The following is a 25,123-nucleotide window of genomic DNA, read 5'->3' as shown; positions in this document are numbered from 1 at the left end:
AATGTCTTGTGTCCTGCATGTCTTGTATAATGCTACTGGATGCCTTGAATTTCCTTCGGGATCAATAAATCTATCTATCTAGTAGATTCAAATAAAGCACACAAACAAATTAACCAAATTTAAACAAAAATATTCATTAGATATCACATTAAAGAGCTGGCAGCAGAGACGCCACAAATATATCATTCATTTGTCTTTATCTGGATAAAAGATGTTAAACAGTCGAAGGATGCCAGTGACAATAATGATGATACCCCTCTGATTTTTTCGGGCGACCTTTGTTGAACTCGCCTGCCTCCAACACCCACAATGGAAGTCGCAGAAACTGTAAAGAACTTTGAAGTTAGTGTTATTTGTAAGGGCAATGTCAACATGAATGCTGCCACTGTCAAAATGAAACAATAAACAAATCCAAAGTTTCCTGCTCAAAAGGTTTTGAGTAGTAAACAAGTCCCATCTTCCTACCACTCCCACCGTCAGAGAGCAGGGAGGGATGATGATGCAAGAGGTCAGTGAAGCATAGTTAAAATTTAAATCAAGTGTATTTGTATACATTCTCCTGCGTCACTATTGCGACACAGTTAGTAATCAGACATGTTTGATGATTCATTACCGATCAAGGAGTGAAGGCCAAGCTTCTAGGCTCTCAACTAATTTGAGAGTCCAGGCCCTCCAATCTTAGAGCCTCCAGACCGGCTTTGAACTCGGACTGCTTTGCATTAAAAAAAAACAAAAAAAAAAACATTTGTTTGTGTACACAGAATTTTTTTTTTGCTCGACTTCTCCTGACCCCGCATCACGCCCCTGGGGGGCGGGGGAGGTCTTATTATTGTATCACCTATTGTTATACTGTATTGCATAAACTACACAATATTTGTTAACATATTTTGAACACATTTGACATTGTAAACTAACAAATACAGTTCACATGACGTCATGTTTATAAGCCCTGAATTGAAAAAAAGAGTTAATTTTTGATCATTCAGTTCCAGTAACCTAACTACCTTCCATAGTCAATTATCCAAGTGCATATTGCTCATTAGTTTGCATACTTTTCAGCTACATTTGCTGTGAAGTGAGGATGTGGCAAATTCAACCTCAGGGGGACATTAATGACAACTCATCATCCAGGCAGAAAAACAGTTCAGCAAATCAGTGACCTCATCACCCTGGCTGTCCAGGCAGTCACTGTGCAATAATAGCAGTGAGGCAGAAGGGCATTCTGGGAAACACAAGTTGTCTAATGTCAGTGGCAGTGACTGAGTATGTGGCATGTAACCTACATAAAAATGGTGACAGTCATTCTTTGAATTATGGAGTCATTAAGGCATCAAACAGCCCTCCCATAAAGAAAAAACGATTCCTGGCATAGATCTATCTAATAAATATCCCTTCCAGTTTACTATGAAAATTAAAATATATAAATTCAGAAGCACACATTCTTCAATGGCCCGTTTAAAAAAAAAATTACTCTCTGAAGGTATTTAGTTCCCCCTGCTGTTCACTTTGTAAACTACACATTTTCTGTCCTCTGGTAAATGAATGGCAATCCCTTGCTTTAACAGATAGAAGGGTTGACAGTGTCAAATTGAAGCATATACCAAGCCACAAAGAATAATAGATTATGAGAGAAAATGATTAAATGTTCGGCTCTGCTATATAAAGACTTTTAATGCTCTGAATTAGTGTTTTGCTTCAGATGGAGAATAAAACTGACATTTAGTTGTCATCCAGAAACTTCCTCCTCAAAGCATTTGTGACATATTAGTGGAATTTCACACCGCCAGACTACAGGCAGCAAGATCCTGACCACAGGATTTTAGCCAAGGTGAGGAAAAAAAAAAAAAAAAAAGGGACCTACAGACGAGCTAGTGTATGACTTTGCTTGGTTGTGTTAGTTTGGTTTGATATTTCTCACTTGTTGACAGGCCAAAAATGTTAAACAAACATGCATAAAGTGTCAACTTGTCAAGATTCAAGATTACTTTATTTAGTCTCGAAGGAAATTTGCCTTGGACGTACAGGCCGCTGAATAACAGGAAGGTAAACTGTCTGTTTGGACTTAGTGAGCTTTTGACTTGGAAACTGAGTCTCTGGCTCTGACAGTCACACAAGGTGATACTTGTTTTCCAGTCATTCTGATGGTGTTAGAGAAAATGCAATCTAAGTGGATGCAATTTATTTTGTGTGATTATTTTAATAAGTACTGCTTGTGATTAAGCATGGAAGTTCATGAAATGAAAGAGACATTAAACTACCTTAAGCTAGAAGTCAGACACCCTCTTAAGCCTTATTATTGTTACTGCACATTTAGGGGAATAAATCAATACAAGAAATTAATCAAAGGTTTGGATGTAAATATTTTAGATTTAGGTTTTAAAAAAACATTTGCCTTTGTGGGTTAGGAAATCATGACACGACGTTTTGCTTTAATACATTTAATGCCACCAAAAATAGTGTGCTACACTTCAAGAAACAATGGCTGGCAGCTTGTATACAGTCCGAGATTGATTTCAGCACCTCTTGTACAGTTCTATATTTACTGCTGAAGTTTTACACATTGTTAATCAAAATCTACTGAGTCTTGTACTTTTCTCTTTTTTATATAAATCAGATATATGCTACATTTTACACCTAATAATTGAATAATCCTTGAAAAAAATACAAAAAGCAGGACACTAAAAAAATAAACATTTTCTATTGTTCTACGGCTCAAATATTCTATATTCTTTGGGTAGCAGTAAAAAACATTAGGTGAAAAACATAAAATTTTCAAGCAATATTTATATTGGGCTGTTAATATTTCTGTGTCTATAAGATTGAATAATACCAGCATTCAGAAAAAGAAAGCACACTAGTCCAGTGTAGTGTCTTATCAGATTTGATTAAATTAGAATTGCACGCAAATAGTTTGTCAAAAGATCAGATAAGATAGACAAGGGTTCAGACTCCCGAAAGGATGCATAGTTTCGGAACTCCCTTCACTGATCCGATAGTCAGTCAAGAAGAAGGAAAAAAAAAAAAAAAAAAGTCCTTCAGGCGTTTAGGAGCTCACGGTTTTCTCCGTCTGGAAAAAAAGAAAAAGAACATGTACAATCCTGACTCTTAATCCAAGGAAGCTAGATAGATAGATAAGATAGATTTATTGATCCCGAGGGAAATTCAAGCTACAATGCTTTGATAGAAATGCGGTTGTAAGTGGTGTACACATTTAAAAGATGCAAACAAATGCTTTTACTGACTTACTTCTGATACCCATGGATTGAAGTTGTGCTCGTCACTGGAGCCTAATGTGAGAAAAGGGTTGGACCATCAAAGGTCAGGATTACTGACAATTTAAAATGTTTACAAGAATATTCTGGATTGGTGTGTGTAATATGATAACAAAAAGGCATAAGAATGCATTCGGTTTTCGTAAATCATCAAGGGCTTACCCTGTTTTCTATGTCGTCAATATAAGCTGGTCCCTCTCCAGACCCTGAACGCCTCTTGCGACTGGAATAAAATGAATCTTTGTTAGTTTTCTTCCCCACCCTAAACTACAATGAATACACAATCATTAGATGTAAGTGGGTCAGTAAAAATGGTCATTTAAGTGATAAAGCCTGAAGGATTTATATTTAATAACAGAGTATGGTTGGGATAAAGGTGTGGCAGGTTTTAGTAAAAACTGTACCTTGGGGCTGTTGGGCACTCCTGTTTCAGGGTCTCAATGTCAGTGAACTGTACAGCTTGTCCGCCACCTCTGGTCTTGAAAACATTTCCCTGGAAAGATATATAACAAAAAATAATTTCAAAAAAAATCATAAATGTCTAAAAGTTGAAGAAGTAAAAAAAAAAAAAACATAGAACATGGAAAAACAGAAGCAGTGTCCAATGATGATCAAAAAATCTGTCCAGAAAGTAAAACATCTGAAAGTGTGAACAACTCAAAGCCAAACTCATGCAAGACTTGAAATAACCAGAAGTCTTAGGTAAAGATGGAGTTTTACCTTGATCAACTTGGTCTCGATCTCCCCATCAGAGGCAAGCTCTTGATGTCTAAGCACATACTTTTGGCATTTAGACAGAGCTTTCTCGTTGGGGGCCGACACTTTGATTGCATTGGGTATGATTGGCTGCATGACAGTGTCTAGCTCCAAATTAGAGGTTGGTTTGTGGTCTACCCATTTCTCCCCACCCGCAGAGTGTGAGCGCCTGTGCATCGGACGAACCGGAGTGGTCGTCTGGTGATCCCAGTGTGAGAAAGACAAACCAGTAATTATTCACAGGTGACACCAGCAGGGATCATTTGGAATTTGTCAGGGTTAGTACTAAAGGTTGATCACAAGAAATTGTTAGCTAGTACTGAAAGCAAATGTACCACTGGAAGTCCAAGAGGTTATCTAACATTTTCAGGGTTGGGGGGATTTCAAGGACTGTTAGCCCTCCTCATAAGCAGGAATCACATCCCAACCAAACCATTATCTGGCCTTCCAGAAATACATGCACATCAGACTACTTGAGTGAATAAGAAGGACCATGCAAAGCAGTGCAAAAGTAGTGCGAAAGGAATAGCAATTAAACTTGCATGGAAACTAAATGAAAAGTGCTTATCAGGAGATGTGACCGAAAAAAAAAAAGGTTTAAACATCTTGTTTTAAAAGAGATTGTCTGTATCAGCCGTCGTATTAAGAGTATGGTAACTCATCTTTGGTGACGGTGTACTGAGAGGTTCTGATGAACTCCTCTAAAATAAGGGTTCCAATTCCACATGCTAGTCATTAAAGAAAGCCTCATAATCAGATAGAATTTCTGCTTTGTTTCACATCATTAATTTTTCATTATTTGAGTAGCTGGGCATAAATCAGAGATTTTGGAAGCAATTTACAAGTCTGGAACCCATTGAGGTAAATTTTCAAATTTATAATACACAGCCCATCACAGGCTGAGTCAAGACCTTTGTTAAAATAACAAACAGTTCCACATGTGTATATTCTGAGAAAAGCTCAAGTATCTTGGGATAAAACAGCATTTTTTTTTTATTTGACAACTTGGCCTTGTGTGTAAAGTCTGAGTCTGGTAAAAAAGGTTTGTTTCTATCTGTATGTTTCTGAAAACAGACAACCCGAGGTGTCTGTTCACCTCAGCTGTTAGAGCACGCACCTTGTGGATGATGAGTCCATCACAAAACAATTAAAATTAAACAGGTGCATTGTAGCACGTTTGCAAACACTCACATTTATTGATTAAGGTTGTTTTTTTTAAATCATGTCTTTTGTGAAGCTTGATTAATAATGATTTTGTGATACAACATTCTGAATCAGTATTTTACGATGTGTATTTCTGCAACTTTTTAACTATTTGACTAAACAGGTATTTTCTGTGTTTATATTTGTTTCATTGTCTGAGTTAATGTGGTGCTACTCAAATTTGACATGATGCAGGGACAGCAACAATCCATTCTAGAGAGCAGTTAGAGACTAAAGGATCTACACACTTCAAGCTTTAAATGCAAGTCAAGGGGATTTACAAGCATGACAGGCTGTTCTGCCTTACTGTGTGGACAGAGAGGAAGTCCAGCCTTCACGAATGAAGCACTTCTACTTAAAAGCATTTCAAAACAAGCAGACAGCTACTGATAAAAGGCCCTGACACACCAAGCAGACGGCAGAGAAATGGTGGGGACGAAGGCTGCCTGTGGCGTCGCCTTGCGTCTTGGCCAAAAAGTTGTACGAGAACGAGGAACCAACAGCCGACGATCTCCTTGGTGTGTTATGGCCTGAACACTACGGGTGCAGTTCTACAAGGCGGCAGGACTCAAGCTACAGACTTTTAAATTAAAACATAATCTTAAGGAAATCTAAGTTCTAGCACACACTGACCCTTGTGCCTGCTTCTAGGTCTAACCCATAGACAAGAGTTGTAGAAGGGGCCTCAGAGTCAGGGGCCCAGAGCTGGCCTCTCCTGCGACCCACGCTGCTGGTGCCTTGGCAGGGAGTGGGAGTCCGGCTCCTGTACTGCGGAGTCCCAACATGCCTAGCTCTGCTGCTTGAATCTATAGGGACTCTGTGCTCCCACTCAGAGATGCAAGAGGCTACAGAAGGATAGGCTGAAGAGGAGGAAGATGTGGGGTAATGCTCCTGAACTGCCCTGACATTGGCTCGATATTGGTTGGAAGGAGTTTGGCTGATGTCCTGAAAAGTGACGAAGGAATGGTGCCAAGCATTGTGAATGTTAGGGGCTCCAGATTGACACAAATACAAAACAAAGAAGAAGCTGCTGTGTACAGTAAACAGAAATCGTGTAAGTTATTTGTAATTATTAATAGCATGCAACGATTTCAGTTAAAATTGTTTTGAGATGATTTGAGTGCAAATGGGAGAAAAAAAAGCCTTTAAATTACTCACAGGAAGTGGCGATGGCGAGGCAGACCTCTTCTGAGCAATATTGTGATCCCTCTCTCTTGAAGGTCTCTCAGGTTTCTCATGATGATCGACGGGAAAGCCAACACCACCATTGCCGCTTTCCGTCACTATGGCCTTTAGCTGCTTCAGCTTTTCATCCTTTACCCACAACTTGTTCTGCATCTCCAGCTGCTTGGCATTTACTCGCCTCTCCTAATAATTAGACGTCAGTAAAAAGTTGACCAAAGAACATACATGAATTTTCAAGCCAGTCTGCATTGCACTGGTCCCGCAAAAGCTAAAATGTTAGATATTGGAATTTCTGATTACACAGTTTGAGAACCATGACCACTAAACAAGATATCTAAAATATACTAAACACTACCAGATAAAAATGCACCTGTCGGCAGTTCCACTTACACACTCCTTCTCCCACTTGAGTTTGGTGTCTGTCATCACCCCCTGCATGCGCTGCTCCATTCGCTTCCTCTCTGATAGCTCTCTATGCAGCCTCTGCTCACGGGTCTCCAGCTCCTGCTGAAGGGAGCGCTTGTCCTGTTCATACATGTCCGTGGTCTTCTGCAGGATATCCACCTAAAGAAGAGGCCCAGTAGTTTCAGAGTGAAAAAAAGGAAACCAGCCATTATTACTTCCATGAGCAAGTGTTATAAAAATAAAAAAAAATAGTGAACAAACGTAGAACACTGGTTTAAAAAAATAATAATGTAAGGGAATACCTTATATTCTAAGGTTTTTGATTTTTTTTCTAGTCGTTCTAACTCTGCTCTCTGGTTGATGATGACTTTGTCCTTCTCACTCAATTTGCTTCGTTGATCATGAAGGAAGTTCTCCTTTGCATTTAGCTGACTGTCAAACTGCTGAATCATGGACTTCAGAGTAGTGGCTGCAAGAGAAAACACATTAATTTGATCAGTTTACCATTTGACTGTTGCTTATCCCTTTAGACAGAAAAGGACTCGTGAACAATAAAAATCCTTTCACATCTTATATTAAGGGTGTCATGGGCAAATAATGCCTTTAAAAGATTAATCAGTTTTGTTATTGCCTAAAATTTGCAATAAGGGGAACTTTGTATCAACACCAGTCTCATTTGGCCGTATTATAAAAAGCCCAAACCAGTTTTGTCAAACTGCTCTGTCATCATCTGACGGATACGATGTCTCCTTTCCAGGACCTCAATCAGGCGGGGCAACGTCTGGTCATCAGATGGGTCAGCCAGCTCACAGGGAGGCAGGACTGGAAGGCTTTCTATGAGCTGACTCATCAAACCTGGGTCATCTAGTGTGAGAACAAGAAGACAATTTGGCAGATTTAACAACATAAAACAGACATACATTACATTATACAATAGCTTAATTTTAAACTACAAAAAAAAACTGGAAAAGGGCATGTAAAGATATGTGTATAGTTTTGTGTGAAATTGCCTTTTCAAAAAAATAAAAAAATAAATATAAATAAATAAATTAATGAAAATACAGCCCAACATGAGCACAAGGAGCTAGTTATAGAAACTTGAGGCTAACTTACCGGCATTATTCGGACTCCCCCTCTCTTCTAGGCGACGTGACAGCTCATCTCTGAAGGCCTGGTTTCTGTGCCTGCGTCCAGCAGCAAGGCCACAGATAGGCCGGTCAACTGGCCGAGCAATCTCCACCTCCTGGGTCATCTCAGCAAAACGCATCACCAGCTGCAGAATAAAGAATTGCATTTTCTTAGAAATACACTCGTAGTTCCTTCAAGCAACCAAACCAGCAATTCTCAAAATACAAAGGTAAAATCTGGGAGGAATATCTGGATATTTAGGTAACAATTAGATGAGACAAAAGATAAATCACAGTCAAATGCCATGTCTTACCATAGTCTCATCATAATCATCAGCCTTTGGGTTGACACACACGATCATCCGGACTTTTCCTTCTCCGTCAAAGTAGTTTTTAAATAGGTGCGTAACTTTAGAGTCCCTGTATGGCACCATCTGGAAAAGGAAAAAGGATCTGTAAAGCTGCGTTTACAGGAACATTATCAAAAAAATGATACAATAATGAACAAGGAAAAATATAGGAACCTTATTAGTTCCACACATCTGGTTTTCACGCAGGACTTCAATACAAGTACGCAGAGTCATCAAGGACTGGTTAATATTTCCTGTGATTGAGAGGCAAATTAGACATTTTCTGAGAGAAATAAACAATCTTTATGAACACAGTAAAAAATGTTGCAGATTCATAGAAAGACATCAGATCCCACGTAAAGTAATCTACTGACCCGCTTCACGGAGACGGCTTCCCTCTGCTCGGGTTCTGCTGGTGCGTTCACTGCCTGCCAAGTCAACCAAACACAGCTGGCTCACGTTCACCTGGTTTTTGTCCTAAAGTAAGATGACATGCTTAATGACATGACGAGCTCAAATTGCAGTTCAAACCAAATGTTAACACATTATATTGCACAAGTGTAACTTCTGAGCTGCATGTCACCTGTAGAATGTGATCCCCATCAGCATCCAGCGGAGCCTGCGCTAATTTCACCATGAACACACTGTGGGAGCGACTGGATTCACGATTTAGCTGAGTGTTGGCTATCCTCCTTTTCTTTTGCCCTGAAAATAAAAGATAACAATTTCCATTGTTCCCCAAAGATTTATTTGTGTACATTTTGCCTTTATTGGATATCAAAGTGGATGAAGTCAAAAATCAGGATGCGAGAGTGGAGAATGACATGCAGCAAAGGAGCCAACAGTCAGATTCAGACCTGGTCTGCCCGCTTTGAGGAACGTATACATAGGGTGTGCAAACTAACCACTAGGCGAGGGGTGGCCCTAAAACTAAACTAACAAAGAGGGAGTTTGTATTTCCACTCACCTTTCCAAAAGACTTCAAAAGCCTCCTCTGTGGATTTCACTTCGACTTCTGTACAGCCGGCAACATACATGTTATGATTCTGGTCTTCTCTGAGAATTTTGGATTGAGGTGGTCTGAAATAGGTTGATGAGAATTAACACACACCAACAATGCACACAGTGATGGGGTTGCTTTAGTAAGACAAGAAGCAAAAGCAAAAATGATGTTAGCTGAACAGCTAAAATAATTCTAGGGAGAAATGCAGACACATTCAGGGGTACAGACACATGCACACTGGGTTTTCACATAAGACATTAAGAGACATCATGGGTCTCAAGATTAACAGAAACAGCAAGGAGCTAATCATTGAAGACAACAGCCATAGGAATGTCAAAGCTAGTAAGCTACCCTTGTGCTATTTGGATTAATGGGATGGAAATCCATAGACGACCACAAAATAAAAGCTACAGCCATGAATGAACAGGGTACTGAGCAATGTACATTAACTGGCCACATACATGAACTCATTGTTCCGTACAGGCGTGCCTCCGCCGAGCCACCTAACAAAAACAGAATTTGTACAAGGACTTCTTGTCAAAAAAAAAAAAATGAAAAAAAAAAGCACAACTATTAGGAACACCTTTGTTGTGCAGATAAGGATTTTAAGATTGTTGGCACAGTTAGGTAGCATTCCAACCTATAAAGGTAAGACAACTGAGCTTTGTACAGAGAAGTGTTAAAAGCACCCACAAATTTCAACTTCTGCCACCTACTTCGGTCTGATTGGGTCAAATGGAGCATCTTCGAGGAGATCATAGATGTAGTTGTTGTAGACCTCGATGTAGGACACAAAGATGCTGTAACAGCAGTCTTCATCCACATTGTCAGATTTACACGCCTCTTCTGAGCTGATCATATCTGCAATCTCTGGATCAGCCTTCTGCCTAAAAACAACAACAAAAGCAATACAGTTAACAGTCATCTACGTTTACAGTAAAACCTTCAGCATAATGAACATCAATAGTAATGAAGCTTAAAAGTGAGAGACAATCAGTCAGAGCTACCTGGATGATGGTGTTTTAGGCACAGACTGCTGACTGTCCCGCTTCTGTCTCTCTAGGAGAGCATCAACTTGATTCTGGATCTCCATTCCATTTTTGTCATCAGATTTGAACACCTAATGAAGGTATACAACTTTTTAACACACACATCTCCCCCGATGTGTAAATTGGAGACAAAGTTCGCAAAACATGAATGAAAGTCTTACAAATCTTTTGGCCTGCAAGGGTCCGATGCTGTTAAAGAGCATGTCCAGACAACGAGGGAGTAATCCACCTTCCCCAGGTGAGCCAGTCATGGTGAATGTCTTACCACTTCCAGTAACACCGTATGTGAACAGCAGGCCTATCAAAAAGAAAATAAATACAGTTTACAGAAGGCTTCGACTAACTTCACTGTATGCGATACTGCATATTCCATTGGTTGGTGAGAGCTATCATCTTACATGTGTAATTCAAGGTTTCCAATAACCAGCAGTAAAAATAACAGTAAGTTACAGACTTCATGTCACACATTTCATGAAAAAAACTCTCTGACTCACCGTTCTTGGAATGAATGAGGTCTTCCACCAGAGGCTTGGCAACATCCTCAAACAGCTCAACTTGACTGGTATTTATACCAAATACTTTCTTAAAGGAATACTGCGTCTAAAAAACCCCAACATGAAATATAGCACATGTAAGTGGTCTTCAACAAATTATGGACGAGACCGGATGCATTTGTTATAATCACAAGCTATAACTAAACCACCATTATGATTTTGTTTGCTACATGAGTTTTGTTGCTGTATAAAATTGAAGAGATTCCCAAATCCCTGACTTTGCAAAACCATTAAGGCTGTTTTCTAAAATGAACAAAGTCATTGAAATGTGTGGATGATGCTTACCTCTTTGTATTCTCCATTGCGGTTTGCTTTGAGGCCATCAGGAGGATGTAGCTGAATAGTAGAGCTGCTGATCATCTCAACACAACATTCCTCATCTTCTGCTCCGAGAGGACGTATCCGGCAGTATACCTACAGCGAAGAATTTGATGAGAGCTCCATCTTATAGACATACAGTCGGGTAAACTGCAGCAAAAACAGAAATGTCTCTGACAACAATTGAAGTGTTGATATTGTTCATGTTCTTACTATAGATAAGCGCAATGAAGGCTCAGCGTGATGATTTATTGTATATGTGCACTGAGGTCTTTCATCATGTGTTACAGCCTGAGAACACATGAGACAACTTCCTCCACATGTAACTGTTTTTTATAACTTTAATGACTATAATATATAACTTATAACTTTACTGTTTAATTGCCGTCTGTCTGATGTGAGTTTAATTTCTGCAGGACTCCCTTGAAAAATAGGGTGTTAACCTCAATGGGACTTTTCTTTAATAAATAATGGTTAAATAAATACATTTGACATGGAATAAGCTGTCATTTTAGTGCTGCTGTTATGAAATATTAATTCTAGTTTGTGGGAAAGATGTGTTCACTTACTCCAACAGGATCCTTCTCTATGTTTGAGGGCTTTTTAGGGCCCGGCCTCCGAGGAGTTTTCCCTTTGCTGAAAATGATGAAGAAATGCAGAATAAAAGTCAAACAATGTAAATTATTGTAAGTCATATGTCATTTTATGACAACTTTAATTGTCTGTTTATTCATCATTATAGTCAACAGTATCAGCTGCTAACTTGTCTATTCTCACTATTGCACTTTAATATATGTATCTAGTAGAGCTGGCTCAGATGTCACTTGCTATGTTTTATATTTCCAAAAGAGAAAGAGAGAGCATAAATATATTCAGTCTCTTAGTTGAAAGGCGAATGTTAAAAGCCAACATTGACCCTCAGACAGTCAATCCACAGAGTGCTAAACTAGACAGCTATTGATGCTAAGATAACTCAGATCATCGTTTTTCTACCATCAGAGAATAAATGTTGGGTTACTTAACTGCCTGCATGTTATTGACAGACTGTAGGTTATTAGATATGTATCTAATAAAATATAAATATATATATAAACAATAAAAAGGAATAGGTTACTTACCCCGGTCTCTGCATTGTTTGTGTTTAGAAACTCCTCCGCAGACAAGTGCGCCCTGCTCGATTTGAATTCCCCTTTCCGGAACGTTGTTCGCGATTGCCGTATATTTCAACCAATCATAGCGAAGATTAGGTTGTTGCAGCGGATGTCCCGCCTTTACCACCGAGCGCTGTCATAAGCGCTGCTGCCATTGACGTAATGGCTGCCGCTGTGCAAAGTCCGCCTTCTTTTATTGTTGCATTTAATAATTTGTCTGGTTGAAACGTTTTTTCAACCAGACAAATTCAAGTCAAAAGCTTCAACAATCGGAACAACAACCTGTCAGGTTTACATTGTAATCAGAAACAAAGCGAGCTTATGTAAAAGTTGGCTTAGTTGTTACAATTACAAGCACATGAATGAGTCGTTTTTACTGTGACAGTGTGACATTAAACAGTCAATTGTTGCGTTCAAGGTAGAGTCATCAAGATTAAACCACTGAAAGGTATAACACACTAATTATGTACTTTCATGTTAAATAAAAAAAAACCCATCACGTGCTGTCTCTGATATTCACATGCACAACTATAATTTAATATGTGCACAAGTGATTGACTGAAAGTCTTACAAAGAGAAGGATTCATATCCACTTCTACAAATGAAAGTATATTGTAATTATTGCATCCCTTTAAAAAGTGCATTTAAGAAAACTGTTCAGCTTATGATGGATAAAAATATTGTCTTTCTAATTAATCTGTTTATGTTTTTTTCCCAAATTTTACATTTATACTAATCAGTAACAGAAACTTCAGCTGGTCTCTTTCTGTGATTCACATATAACCACAGTTGTAGCAAACATGCAAAACAAAAAGGAAGTGTGTCCTGAAAGAACAAAAAAAGCCATGGGAATATAGATTGAAGAAACTGCATTTCACCTCCATGTTTACTGTTGGTCATGCTCTTCTTTTCTTCCACTCCTCGCTGTTTTGTCAACTTGTCATATTTCAATGTTGTATTAACTGAAAAATAACCTGAAATCCTTTTCTTTACTGGCAGATCTTTGAGGGATATTTCACTTGTCTGGTTAATAACACAGTTTCTATTATGTAACAGGTCAGGCACAAGCATCATTATTTAAAAGTTTATTTAAAAAAAAAAAACAATTATAAATAATATTGTACATAAATACTTTCAGTTTTGCATCAAAGGAACAGTCCGACATTATGTAGTACAGAAACAGCTTTCAATTTGGGGAAAATGAAAAACCCATTTACCCTTTGTCTTTTTTAAATATCTTACATTAACAGAGGCATCACAAACTCAAAAGCATACATTTTCCTCAAATGTCTCTTTTGTCTCGACATGTTTTGTTCCCTGCAGCTTACAGTCTTGTCATACACCACATGTGTGGAAATCAGAAAAAAAAAATGTCATCACATAAATAACTTATTTTGAATTGTAGCCTACCCACGTGTTTTGTTTTTTTTGCCTCAGAAATGTTTATAAAACAACTTTATATTCACAAACCATTTTAAAACTCCCTTAGTGCATCTTATGCTTGTTGCTTAAACTTCATATTATATAGCAGACATGAGAGATACCTGAAGGCTAAATACCACTATAAAATCAGTGCAGACTGAACGTTAGAATGCTCATTAACACAATTTCTTATTGCCATGGAGTGTGCATTCATGTGTTAATTTATCAAAAATTATGCTCATTTTTCATTTGTCTTTATGTCTTTTGATCCGCTGGGATTCCTCATTCTTAAATCCAGAGGTCGAGCAGCAGGGACGAACCTTGGCTGAGGACCTCTTTTGACCTCCATTATGTTTCTTCTCTTTGCAGACTGGCCCAGAGAGTAAAGGGAGACTGAAGAGGATGATGATAATCAGATTCAGTACCACACAAAACACCGCAGCACATAATGAGTTGGCAGAGGTGATGGGTAAGGAGTGTTCAAGAAGCCAGGAGCGGCGTATCATCATGTCCTCCTCAATGGCCTTCGTCTGAAAGTGGGTTGCGAGGATGCCGCACACGTGGAAGAGCTGATGGCTGTGACCTGCAGAGGGAGCAGTCGAGTTGTGTTTGAGTTCAGGAATCAAAGAGACAGTGGAAGCAGTGGAGAATAAAGTCAGGCCTAAACCTTTGAGCAAATGTGTCACATTGCCAAGGGATTTCATCAGAGTGAAAACATTACAAGTGGTTATGCATGATGATCATTTCACAATGTTTAACACAAATGAGAATACATTCACATGTTAATGTGAATCCCAAGTTTATCTGGCCAAAGATCTGGAACGTGTCACAGGACTGACAACTGTTACAATTCATTTTCAAGTAAATCTTTTTGATCTGGAAACTTCTTCTTTCAATAGGGCCCATAAATGCATCTTTTTGGACATAAAATTAACTCCATCCATTTTTTAAAAATCAGTTTAATAATTGTACAAATTCTACGTTTTAGAATAAAAAGTGATTAAAGTAAGCCTATTAGAGCTGTTCAAGGTTTCTCAAAAAAATTCAAACACTGTGGGGAACATTTCATTGCATAATGATGGACCAAGGTTGGTGCTGAATAGACTGAAATTAGTCGCTGTCTAACATGTTCATTTAAATCTAATATAGTAAATGTTTATTTTTTTTTAATCACTGCTCATTTTTGCTTTACCATTCATAAAATAAACACTATTACAACAAAAATAACAACTTAACAGTTTAGACGACTTGTAAGAACGCATTAGAAAAGATACTAGTATACAATATACGTATATCAATTTTTTTTTAAATATAGGAATCAATATTATTTTAATCTAGGATTATTGATATAGAGTCACACACGGGGAAGAGAGAGAGAGGGAATGACAAAATGTGAACTAAGAGTATCACAGAGGAACACTGTAGTTAACTATTACTTGAAGTTCACACCTGCTTCTCCTCCTCCTTTATGTGACCACTTGTGGGCAGTGTAACATTGTTAACAAAACTGATAGACTTTAAAATCATATTTGCATTGTCTATGTAGGCTAGTAAATAGTTTATTATCACATAGCAAATATGAACAACTTTAGTGTCGTTTATATAGCATACTTTCCTCTTCACTCTGTTGTAGTCCTTAACACACTTTTGAAACACAAGTCTGGCTACTAAACTTCTAAAAACTCAATTCTGTAATTTCTTTAGCTGATCCATAACTTTGTTGGATTTTTTGGGCAAAGACATTTGTGTTTAAAAGAGTTGAGATTTTCTTTCTTTTTTTTCTGAAACGGGTGCCTGCTGTGACTAGAAACACTCTGCAAACCTAAAACTCAGCACACTCATATGATTAATCTCTGTTGGGTCTTTTAGAAGGTTAAACAGAGCAAGAATATACTTGTAGAAATAACCCTGTGGTAAGGCTCACCGATGTAGTCGAAGCTTCCAGGTGCCAGGCGCTCAGGTAAATGGGTGGCAAACAGAAAGCCTGTGAGGAAAGCCAAGGTGATGTGGTAGTAGTGAATGATGTTGGTATCATTGTCTGTACAGCCTTCCCCTACACACCAAAAAACCTGAAACACCACACGCAGATTTACCATTTTATCACCCTTCAATGAAGCATAAATGACAGTATTTGACAGTGTCAAAAAACAAAAACAACCTGAAAACAACAGTACATAGAGAAACATTGAAAATCCAGTCTTATGCAGAAGAGCTCCGACAAGTATGGGATCAAGTATCTGTGTTTATGTTTCTTTAAAGGAGAGAGTGGGGGAGATGAGTGAGAGCGTAACGTTTTGAATGGGGTAATAGTATAGTTTTATGACAGAGATTAATGTTTGTCTTCTCTGTTCTCAAACTACACTCACTTGGGCTCAGGTGTACCAATCATATTTCCCCCAGGGGTCTTAAAATTCCAAACTTCCAAGGGCTAAATGTTTACATGGTCAAGCTGTAACTCGGAGTAGAGGAATGCGTTAAGAGGGAACTGTGTTAGCCCTGCAGCTATAGCTCTATAGCTACAACAACCCCACTCAGCTCTATTGTCCCCTGTGTCAAAATCCAGGCTGGACTGGCCATAAATCTACTAGCTGTTATAATTGTAACACAATTGTAATTGTGTCTATCATTTTCTTTTTGTGCCCAGTGCTACCATTGAGGAATGAACTCATAACCATTAAGTTAATGTTGGGTTTATGTATTGTTAAGTTTCTGTTGTATCGTGTGTTGGGTTTTGTGTCATGCTCTACTTGTTATTTGGTATTGGCTCCCTCCTAAAAAGCTTTTTGGATGCTCAGCCACAATGTATAGTATATATGTTGGACTTATAGGTGTTTTTTGACATGAAATAAAATCATTTCATGAACTGCAAGGCTATATGGGGCCAAATTGAGCTTTTTGCAGCAGATTTGTTTAAATTGCAGCACATTCCAGTGGTTGCATTTGTTTTGACGCTGTCAAACACAAACTCCTCTATCACAATTCATTCCTGTCTTGTTTGAAGATACAGATTCATGAAAAGAACAGGTGTGTTCCTACCCTATAGAACAGAGGAATGTTGTCAAACAGGTAAGGGTAGGCAAAGGCAACAACACGCAGGTATTTGCTGAATTTGGGTCTCTGGCACTCAGGGAATCTGAAACGAGGGAAGAACAACATTATTGTCACTGCATAATGTGTGATAAATCTGCGGGTTAAGAGAAGTGGAGGTTGCTTTTTCAAAAGTTCTTGCACATTTAAAGCTGAAAGGGCTGTACATATGAAAAACTGTATTCTTCATTTCACATCATAAATCAAAATGAATGAAGGACGAATGTGCAACTTTTTGATCCAATAGACTTTGCTCTTGGGCAGCAGCAAAAAACCAAAACAAACTGCTGGTTGGCGACACCTCTGCTATTCTGAAGCCTCCGCTCTCCTCCAGCGACACACCACCAACCCCCCTTTCATCGCATTTACAGGAAAGAGTTATAAATATGAACGCACCACAATAAAGCACTCAAGTAGAAGTGGTGGACAAAATTGTTCTTGGCTACAATCAAGCTACCATTGCCTGTGTCCTGCATTGTTGTGTTAGCTGGCTAACGTTAGCAGACTTTGGTCAACTTATAGATTCATATTTTAACTTACATAGAATGACTGATGGTGATCTGAAGTGATCTGAAGCCACTTACGGGATATCCAAACAAGCAGTGAGTAGTCATGACTCAGAGAGACATTTACAGAGCATATACTTCATTTCTGCTGTATTGATGTGTAAAATGTCGCACATTCTGCCTTTAAAGAATTTAAGGAGAATTATCCACCCAAATATAAATAATAATGCATGTGGGACTGTTTGAGTTTCATGGCATCCTCAACAAGCTTGATGTACTTATCTGTTAAGGATTGAGTGCACAGACGCTACAAATGACCAGATGGGTAAAACAATCTATTGAGAAATATTATGTTATTATTGTGAAATTCAAAACCAATAACAACCATCTTTGGTTTTTTCTTGGAGTTAGGAGTTCACAGAAGATGTTTAGCCACATTTTTCTGTCATGTCCTCTAACCTGCTCAGCTGAAACTACAATCAGAGTAAGTCACTGGGTTGGGTTAGTCTTTAGAGTCACTGTTGGGTAACACCCGACTAACTGTCACTTGCTCAATCCTGCCATTTCTCAATGTCTGTGGAATGAAGGACTAAAAGACAATCTCTCATTTGTAAAAGATGTGATTGTATTTATCTATTGCTCTATAACACAACAGATTCAGACAGGTTAAAGTACAGTTTAACATTGAAGAAAAAGGAGGAGGAGATAATTAGCAAATGTATTGTCTTTACCTCTTCAGGATGTCATGATTGTATTGCAAAAATGGAAAGCCTAGTCTTAACAGACGGGACAGATAAGTGAGAGAATAATTATTAGTCACACCAAGCCAACAGAGTGTTTAGTTTATTTCATTGCATCTTCAACACATCACAAATATTTCAAATTTGTCAAATTAAAATGTTGTCATTTAAAAGTAAATAGTTTAGAGTTGTGACTGTATCCATACATTGTTTTGTTAAGTTTTGTTTTAAAAGACATTGGCGCAAGGGAAAACCTAAGAAACTTCTGTTAGTGACTTAGTTTAAGAGAAAATCTAAAAAAAAACACTGTACTTTTTCAACTTTTAAAATACTTAAAATGCAGTATGAGGATGAAAAAGATCAGTGAAAGTATGTGTTAGAAGTATGCTAGCATGTTAAAAACTAGCTACAACAGTTGGTTTATTATTTCCAGGATTATTTTCTTCTAATACTCGTACAATGTTTTATATCCCAGATTTACTGTATGTTCTATCGATTGTACAGGACAAACCCTCAAAACACTTAATAAACTATCATACAGGAAATGATTTTGAGAAATTATCAGTGCTCATATTGAAGAAGCTGAAACCAGCAAATGATTGACAGTATTAATCCAATATGACTCCAAAAAAGGATTAGATTAAGAAAATACTTGGCAATTTAATAAATTATTATGAACTACTTGCTTGCAGCATGATGAAAAGGGGTTTAATGTTAACTTGTTAAATATTTAGCATATCTGCTTATTCTCCCATGCTGCCAACATTCTTGTTTAGCGGCTACACCAATTAGTCTGTTAAATGCTAACATGCTGACCTACATTTTGTAATTTCCATATATCACATGCATTTAATAATATGTTTATTCCTGTGATGTAAACTGGGGATGAGCTAACGTTAGCAGATGGGCACACTTGGGTGTTTCATTGGCTTGTGAGTTGCCCCGCAGAAGGTGTTTGAGATTATCATAGACATGGGATACAAGGTTTTGCTAATTCTTGGCTGGAAAGCTATTTTAAAAGTGACTCAGCAGTGACTAGAATAACTACAATGGCATAACCAAATTTCCCCCATTGGGGGATGAATAAAGTTTATTATTATCATTACAAATTAATGATACTTGATCCTGATGTGTCAGGATTAAGACAGATTTCCTGTGGAGTACCCCAGGGAATGGGGAATACTTGACTGTTGACTTTGTTTTGAATGTTTTTATCGTTTAGAATTATTATATCATGTATGAAGACAAAATGAAAAAAATAAAATTCTCAGCACACCTGGAGTAACAGGACAGAATGGTGCAGATGATGGTGTTGAGCACAGCCATGGGAATGTAGCACTGGTGGAAGATGCTGTTCACCCATTTGTCCGGAAAAACGTAAGCTGAATACACGACGGCTGACCCTACATCAGGACACATACATCAGGAAAATAGTCATTTCATTCCAAAATGATTAGAAAGTCAGTTCACGCCAACCTGCCAGACTTTTCATTCTCGACCATTTACATACACAAGAGAGACAGAAAATTCATCACAGCATGCCACAATGAACACTTAAAAAATTGATGATGACGGTCAAGCTGATGATGATGATTAATTATGTTAGAGAGGTTTTTCTGCTGAATGTTTTACTGAATTATTTGAGATTCTGAACTCAACTCGTGATCTGTCACGGTGGTTAATTTGGATTTAGCTTTATCGACACACTTGAAGCATAGACTGTAGGACTCTCCTGATTGTTTTCAAGATACACTACAATGAACTCATTATGCAATATTTGTACACACTTTATCTGGTTGATTAACTAAATGTAAACTGATAATTTCCTCACAATGTGGAGGGCTCAGCCCTAAAATAAACCCCCTCTTATTTCTCTCTCTGGGTACTGGTGAACAAAGTGACAGTGAATCACATACTCACCTAGGCTGTAGAAACTGAGAGCTCCATAGTCAAAGAAGAAGCAGATATGGCGAGCCTGGGCGGACATGGTGCTGAAGGTGTGAGCACAGCTGGATGCCAGTGGGTAAATGCAGCAGGAGAGCAGAAAGATGAGCAGAGGCCAGGTGAAGGAGTCCTGCCATGCTCTCTGAACCAGCACCAAAGTTACCAGTTTCCATAAGAAGTACCTGTCGGGTAATATTGTGTAAACTGTAATGATTGTGAAGCTGCAGTACATATTTTGTTTTACAGTTTATACCATTTCTCTTGCTTGTCGTCCCTTGCTTGTTTTAAAAGAAATGGTACAACGAATGAAAGGATTAAGAGCATCAAATGTCTAAACATATAGGTGACTGACATATTGAAGGAGAAAACAAAAAATTATAAAAGCCCTGTAAAATGTAAAAAACGGTTACATCTGATTGAATGCATAGCACTAGGAGTGAACTTGTTGAGGTAAAACTAGAAGTTCGTTTTTTTTATTTCAACATGTTTAAGATCAGACAGGAGAAGTAAAAAATGCGGTGAATAAGGTGCAAAGATAATACACGGTGGATGCAAGTACAGTGTAAACAGACCTCTCACAGGACTTGTGAGGACTTGTGCTGACAGGATTTTCATTTGGACATTTTTAGGCCAAAAACAGGATAGACAAAATATGTTCACTAACAATCCCAAATTGTTGATAGGTGTTCTCTTCTCCTCCTTTCTTTGAAAAAGATGGCAGCGGTATCAACACTTCATATCATGTCACAGCATCAAACTGCTATGGCAGGAAAGACTGAACCTCTAAGTCACAGAGAGGCTCATACATGAGACAAACGCAGAGAAATAATAAATAATATCATAATAAATCATGATAAATAACACATCTCACACACTCTCAAATGCTTCTCACACTAAAATACGGGACAGACAATTCATCCATAGATGTATTTCATGCATGTTAAACTCATGCTGGGCTCTCACCTCTGCCTGTCAGTGCCTGTCAATGTGGGAAAACCGAGACGTTCATGTTTAGGAATCATACTGTTTTATTACTAAATTAAATGCTTAATTTGGCACCAACTGACATAACAACACAGTGCAACACACAGAGCTTCATCTCATCAGCAGGCTGTACAGTACGCTGCTTTGTGTATTTCTACCACTGTTTTCATGCCTTAGTGCACCTCATTAACGAATCAACATTATTTGTGCTTTTCCTCTTCACTGAGCACTTAACTAATCGCTGCAACTCACATGAAAGACTCCAGCACGGATCTCCTCATTAGCAACCAACATGTAGGTCTACACCAAACCCCACGACACAAACACCCATGTGCCCTAAGCTTGTCCTTACACACACACACACACACACACACACACCTACACACACACACACACACACACACACACACACACACACACTTCCTCCCTGGATCATGCAGTCAAGCAACTGGTATCTCAGCAGGGGGGAAGTGCAATGTGGCTGGTGGAAGCAGGAACCTCTGTAGTAAAGTTAAATCGACCAACACAAACAAACACACACATAGACAAACAAAAGAACTGTGTCATTACCAGAGTCCCCACAAGCCTTAAATGGATTCAACCATCTATTTTTCCTGAATCTAAGACAGATCATTTGATAGTGTCTAAAATCAGGGAGAGAGAGAGAGAGTGGGGAATAACATGCAGGAAAGAAGCCACGGGTTGGATTTGAACCCAGGGTGGTAATCACGTAGTGAAATGACCGACAAAAGTCACTGACATGACCTGCACAATATGTTTAGAAATGCTATGTTATGTCAGCTTGTGTTTTAGATGGTGTAAGAGTCCCACAGGTTCCACTGGATCGAACACAAATCATGCAGGAGACGGCAGATTAACTTTGCTGCAGGCAAAAGAGGTGCAATAATCCAGTGAGAGAAGAGTGAAGAAATACTGTAGTCCTGCAGCGCTCAGCAACAGCCAAACTCTTGAAATCTGTTGCTGAAATGTGTTGAAAAAATACTTGAGGTGGACTCTTTTGGTTTATTTTATTTTAAAGTTTGAGCAGACGATTCAAACTGAATTAAAGCTTGTACAAAGTTGAGTAACTGAATGAATTGACGTGAGGAAAAAAGCAAAGAATACGACTGAACTCGGCCGAAGTTGCACTTCTATAAGTCTGTTGACAGGGAGGCAGCGTGACACTGTGAGAAGGGCTTTGGCACCCACATGGTTGCCGGGATGTAATTAATCAAAACAAACCTGTTTGTAGGTGCAGTCCTTCTTACTTCCTTCAGTTAACACAGATTAATAGGTGTAAGTCCTGTGAGGGATTTGGCAGCTGTGCTGCTAACTGTCCATGATACCCACAATAACTTTATTCTAACAAATACACTGATCCCCTGGCATCTTTTAAGTGCATCCAGGGTTATACATAAATACTGGGATGTATTCCCTTATTTATGATAGGAATAGTAAGCAGAAAGATACTGTAACTCTGGATGTAAAATGTATAAATGAATGATATCCTTTAGTCAGTAATGTGCCAGAAATGAAGCTGAAGTCTTTACTTGATAATAGCCGTAGTCTTGACTCAGGAAAATGTCAAACAGCAAAACTACATATGAAAAAATGTAATAAAAATTCTGGATTATTCTCTGACCTCTCCAGGTTACTCTTTCTCTTTGACCTACAAACTCAACAAGCTGTGCCCGCTTCTTTCTTACAAAGAAACATAAAGAAAAAAATCAAAGAAAACACAATTTATCTTTAGTGACAAACTCTGCTGCAAGAAGCTATTTTTAAATTGTGGTGAAAAAAGTTATAATCTCATCCTGGCTTAATGAATAAAGTCTGTCCTTCCTTTCTAAACTGTCTCCACTTTAAAAAAAAATCTGACCTCTTGCCTCGAAAACTACTGGGTGTGCCCTTTGGTTTGTCACATATTGTCACTCCAACAAACACATGACCGGTAGCCCATGCATGCTAGGAATCCTAAAAGTGAGACACAGATCAGCATAGTAAGCATCATTCAGTCATACCAGGTTGGCAGGAAGTGGGTCCAGATGTTGAGCGTCTCATTGGTCAGCTGGAAGAGGCTGAGGATGCAGTCGGTGGCTGAGCTACGGGGATGCCTGTACCCAGAGATGATGCTGTCCTCATGGAAAACCTGCAAGAACATCAAGACAGCGTTAGAACACAATCAGTGTGGCAGCTTTGTAAAGCACATTCCTCTTCTTCTGTAGGTGCTGAATAAGTTTTAGCTTTATTCAACCGAGAGTAAAAAAAAAAAGGATATTCTGAGGGGGGTGGATTGTAAATTCAGAATTCATAAATATGTTTAACGGTGGTTCACAAGATTTGTTTTGGATTCACTGAAGGTGCCCATGAATAAATATGAGAGTAATTGAAAGATAAGGAAAGACAGAACAATGCTGATGTTGTTATTCTTGTAAGATATTGATACTTTTAGGCTTCTTAAATCAAACAAAAGAGTGGCCGCATCACTCTTTGGTGGTCACATCAACTCCTTGTGTTTATGTTATACTCACTGCAAGACACTGATGATGTTCTTATAGCAACCACTGATTCACTGTACATCACATTTAATTTGCAGATTATTTTTGAACATATCAACCTAATCAAAACTGAGCCAGGAAGGTCAGGGTGTTCGATCCCCAGCTCCTGCAGCCACATGTCGACGTATCCTTGGGCAAGACACTTAACCCCCGCATTTCTCCTGCTGCTGTGTCAGTGGCATATGAATGTGTATGACTGGATGAGTTACTTCGGATGGTCACTTTACATAGCAGCCTGTGCCATGTGTCGGTGTGACCTGCGGTATAAAACGTCTTTGAGAAGAGAAAGGCTGGAAAAGCACTCACTCAAATCCATTTACCATTTCACCTCAAACAAGCAGTCAAAGTATTGTTATGAAGTAAAGGGAAAGTTGTGTAGAAGTCAAAGCCTAAAACTCACTGAGAACAATAAGCAATTTATTTTACAGTTTTGATTCAATGTTTGCTTTTAAAGTACACGGCTCAGTCTGACAGTGTGAGCGCAAAATGCACTAATAATTCAGTAAGGTTGAACTTACTTTGGGCACTTGATTGATGGTGAAGACTCGTGGTAACTTGATGAGGCTGAGCATGACTGCTGCAGACTGCTGCTGCTGTCAGGTGTGGGAGCTGAAGTGAGGCCACGCTGGGTGTGAGTCCTCCTTTGTCAGGTTTGTGTTGCCATGCTGTCCTCCAGGTTTCATCTCCTCCCTCTTCAAACCCAGCGAGAATATCCAGTGTACCTGTGCCACTCCTCCTTCTCCTCCTACTGCTGCAGCTTCTGTCTCTCTGGATTAGAGGTCATGTGCACACAGGTGTATTCTCTCACACACACACACACACACACACACACACACACACACACACACACACACACACACACACACACACACTCACTCACTCACTCACTCACTCACTCACTCACTCACTCACTCACTCACTCACTCACACACTCACACACTCACACACACACACACACACAAAGGTGGCTTTTCTTGTTTTTGCATAACACTCTCACTAAGAAATGACAGTCGGGCCAGTAAGGCAGGTTTTAAAAGAACACCCTAAAAAAAAACAAGAAAACCCAGCTGTGATTGACATTAACAGCATAAAACGATGGCCAATATTTTCAGCCATTTTTCTGCCAGAAAACATAGGGAGCTCAACAAGTGCAACATAGGGAGCTCAACAAGTGCTCTCTGAATTTCAGCTGCAGCAGATAAGGCTGTCATCATGAATGAAGGGTGTGAATTTCTCTGGCTGAGACGTAAACAGAGTTTCTTTCAATCTATTCTTTATTTGAGGTTTTATAGTATTTTATTATTATTGTTGTCGGAGACAGTGTTCTATTGTCCTTGCTATTGTTATTGTTTTTTTAAAAAGGGGGACGATATGTGCAATATCTTATTTGTGCAATAATGCAATTTTCAACCAAAAAAAGATGAACTGAAAAAAAAAAAAAGGGTTCCTGTCCTGCCACTCTACTCGCCTTCTCCTGGTCAGAGCTGACATGTCATGGTCAGCAGCCGT

General features: G+C 38.7%; 2 protein-coding genes across 5 annotated transcripts; both read right to left on the bottom strand.

Annotated features, from left to right (window-relative positions):
- Window positions 1-2,422: 2,422 nt before the first annotated feature.
- LOC306821258 (kinesin-like protein KIF23) lies at window positions 2,423-12,474 on the bottom strand. 3 transcript variants are annotated; one of them, XM_079339572.1, is made up of 23 exons: window positions 12,341-12,474; window positions 11,792-11,858; window positions 11,190-11,318; window positions 10,845-10,950; window positions 10,512-10,648; window positions 10,309-10,421; window positions 10,018-10,188; window positions 9,266-9,378; window positions 8,882-9,003; window positions 8,673-8,775; window positions 8,473-8,552; window positions 8,263-8,382; window positions 7,935-8,094; window positions 7,524-7,685; window positions 7,124-7,290; window positions 6,807-6,980; window positions 6,390-6,599; window positions 5,865-6,176; window positions 3,993-4,226; window positions 3,677-3,765; window positions 3,435-3,495; window positions 3,247-3,287; window positions 2,423-3,067 (listed from the first exon to the last, which is right to left on the bottom strand). In XM_079339572.1, the coding sequence occupies exons 1-23, from the start codon at window positions 12,352-12,354 to the stop codon at window positions 3,052-3,054; spliced, it is 2,901 nt and encodes a 966-aa protein (XP_079195698.1). In that variant the 5' UTR covers window positions 12,355-12,474; the 3' UTR covers window positions 2,423-3,051. The 3 variants fall into 3 exon arrangements, with proteins under 3 accessions (XP_079195698.1, XP_079195699.1, XP_079195700.1); XM_079339573.1 differs by lacking the exon at window positions 3,993-4,226 and having other exon boundaries at window positions 12,341-12,470; XM_079339574.1 differs by lacking the exons at window positions 3,993-4,226; window positions 5,865-6,176 and having other exon boundaries at window positions 12,341-12,463.
- A 998-nt stretch (window positions 12,475-13,472) lies between these two features.
- paqr5b (progestin and adipoQ receptor family member Vb) lies at window positions 13,473-24,343 on the bottom strand. 2 transcript variants are annotated; one of them, XM_079338804.1, is made up of 8 exons: window positions 24,133-24,343; window positions 23,078-23,205; window positions 20,049-20,254; window positions 19,405-19,531; window positions 18,120-18,164; window positions 16,832-16,928; window positions 15,720-15,864; window positions 13,473-14,378 (listed from the first exon to the last, which is right to left on the bottom strand). In XM_079338804.1, exons 1-8 carry the CDS (start codon window positions 24,184-24,186, stop codon window positions 14,041-14,043), a joined length of 1,140 nt encoding a protein of 379 aa, XP_079194930.1. In that variant the 5' UTR covers window positions 24,187-24,343; the 3' UTR covers window positions 13,473-14,040. The 2 variants fall into 2 exon arrangements, with proteins under 2 accessions (XP_079194930.1, XP_079194931.1); XM_079338805.1 differs by lacking the exon at window positions 18,120-18,164.
- Window positions 24,344-25,123: the final 780 nt, after the last annotated feature.

The sequence above is a fragment of the Symphodus melops genome, assembly GCF_947650265.1.
Source record: "Symphodus melops genome assembly, chromosome: 3".
Classification (NCBI taxonomy): domain Eukaryota; kingdom Metazoa; phylum Chordata; class Actinopteri; order Labriformes; family Labridae; genus Symphodus; species Symphodus melops.
This window is presented reverse-complemented; position numbering and strand designations above follow the sequence as displayed.

Coding starts and splice junctions, on each gene's coding strand:
- LOC306821258 (XM_079339572.1), bottom strand. Junction 10,649..10,844: donor CCTCATTCATTCCAAGAACG/GTGAGTCAGAGA, acceptor TCTTTTTGATAG/GCCTGCTGTTCACATACGGT. Junction 8,383..8,472: donor AGATGTGTGGAACTAATAAG/GTTCCTATATTT, acceptor TTCCTTTTCCAG/ATGGTGCCATACAGGGACTC.
- paqr5b (XM_079338804.1), bottom strand. CDS start 24,186: ATGCTCAGCCTCATCAAGTTACCACGAGTCTTCACCATCAATCAAGTG. Junction 19,532..20,048: donor TCTCAGTTTCTACAGCCTAG/GTGAGTATGTGA, acceptor GTCCTGATGTAG/GGTCAGCCGTCGTGTATTCA. Junction 16,929..18,119: donor AATCATGACATCCTGAAGAG/GTAAAGACAATA, acceptor CCCTCGTTTCAG/ATTCCCTGAGTGCCAGAGAC.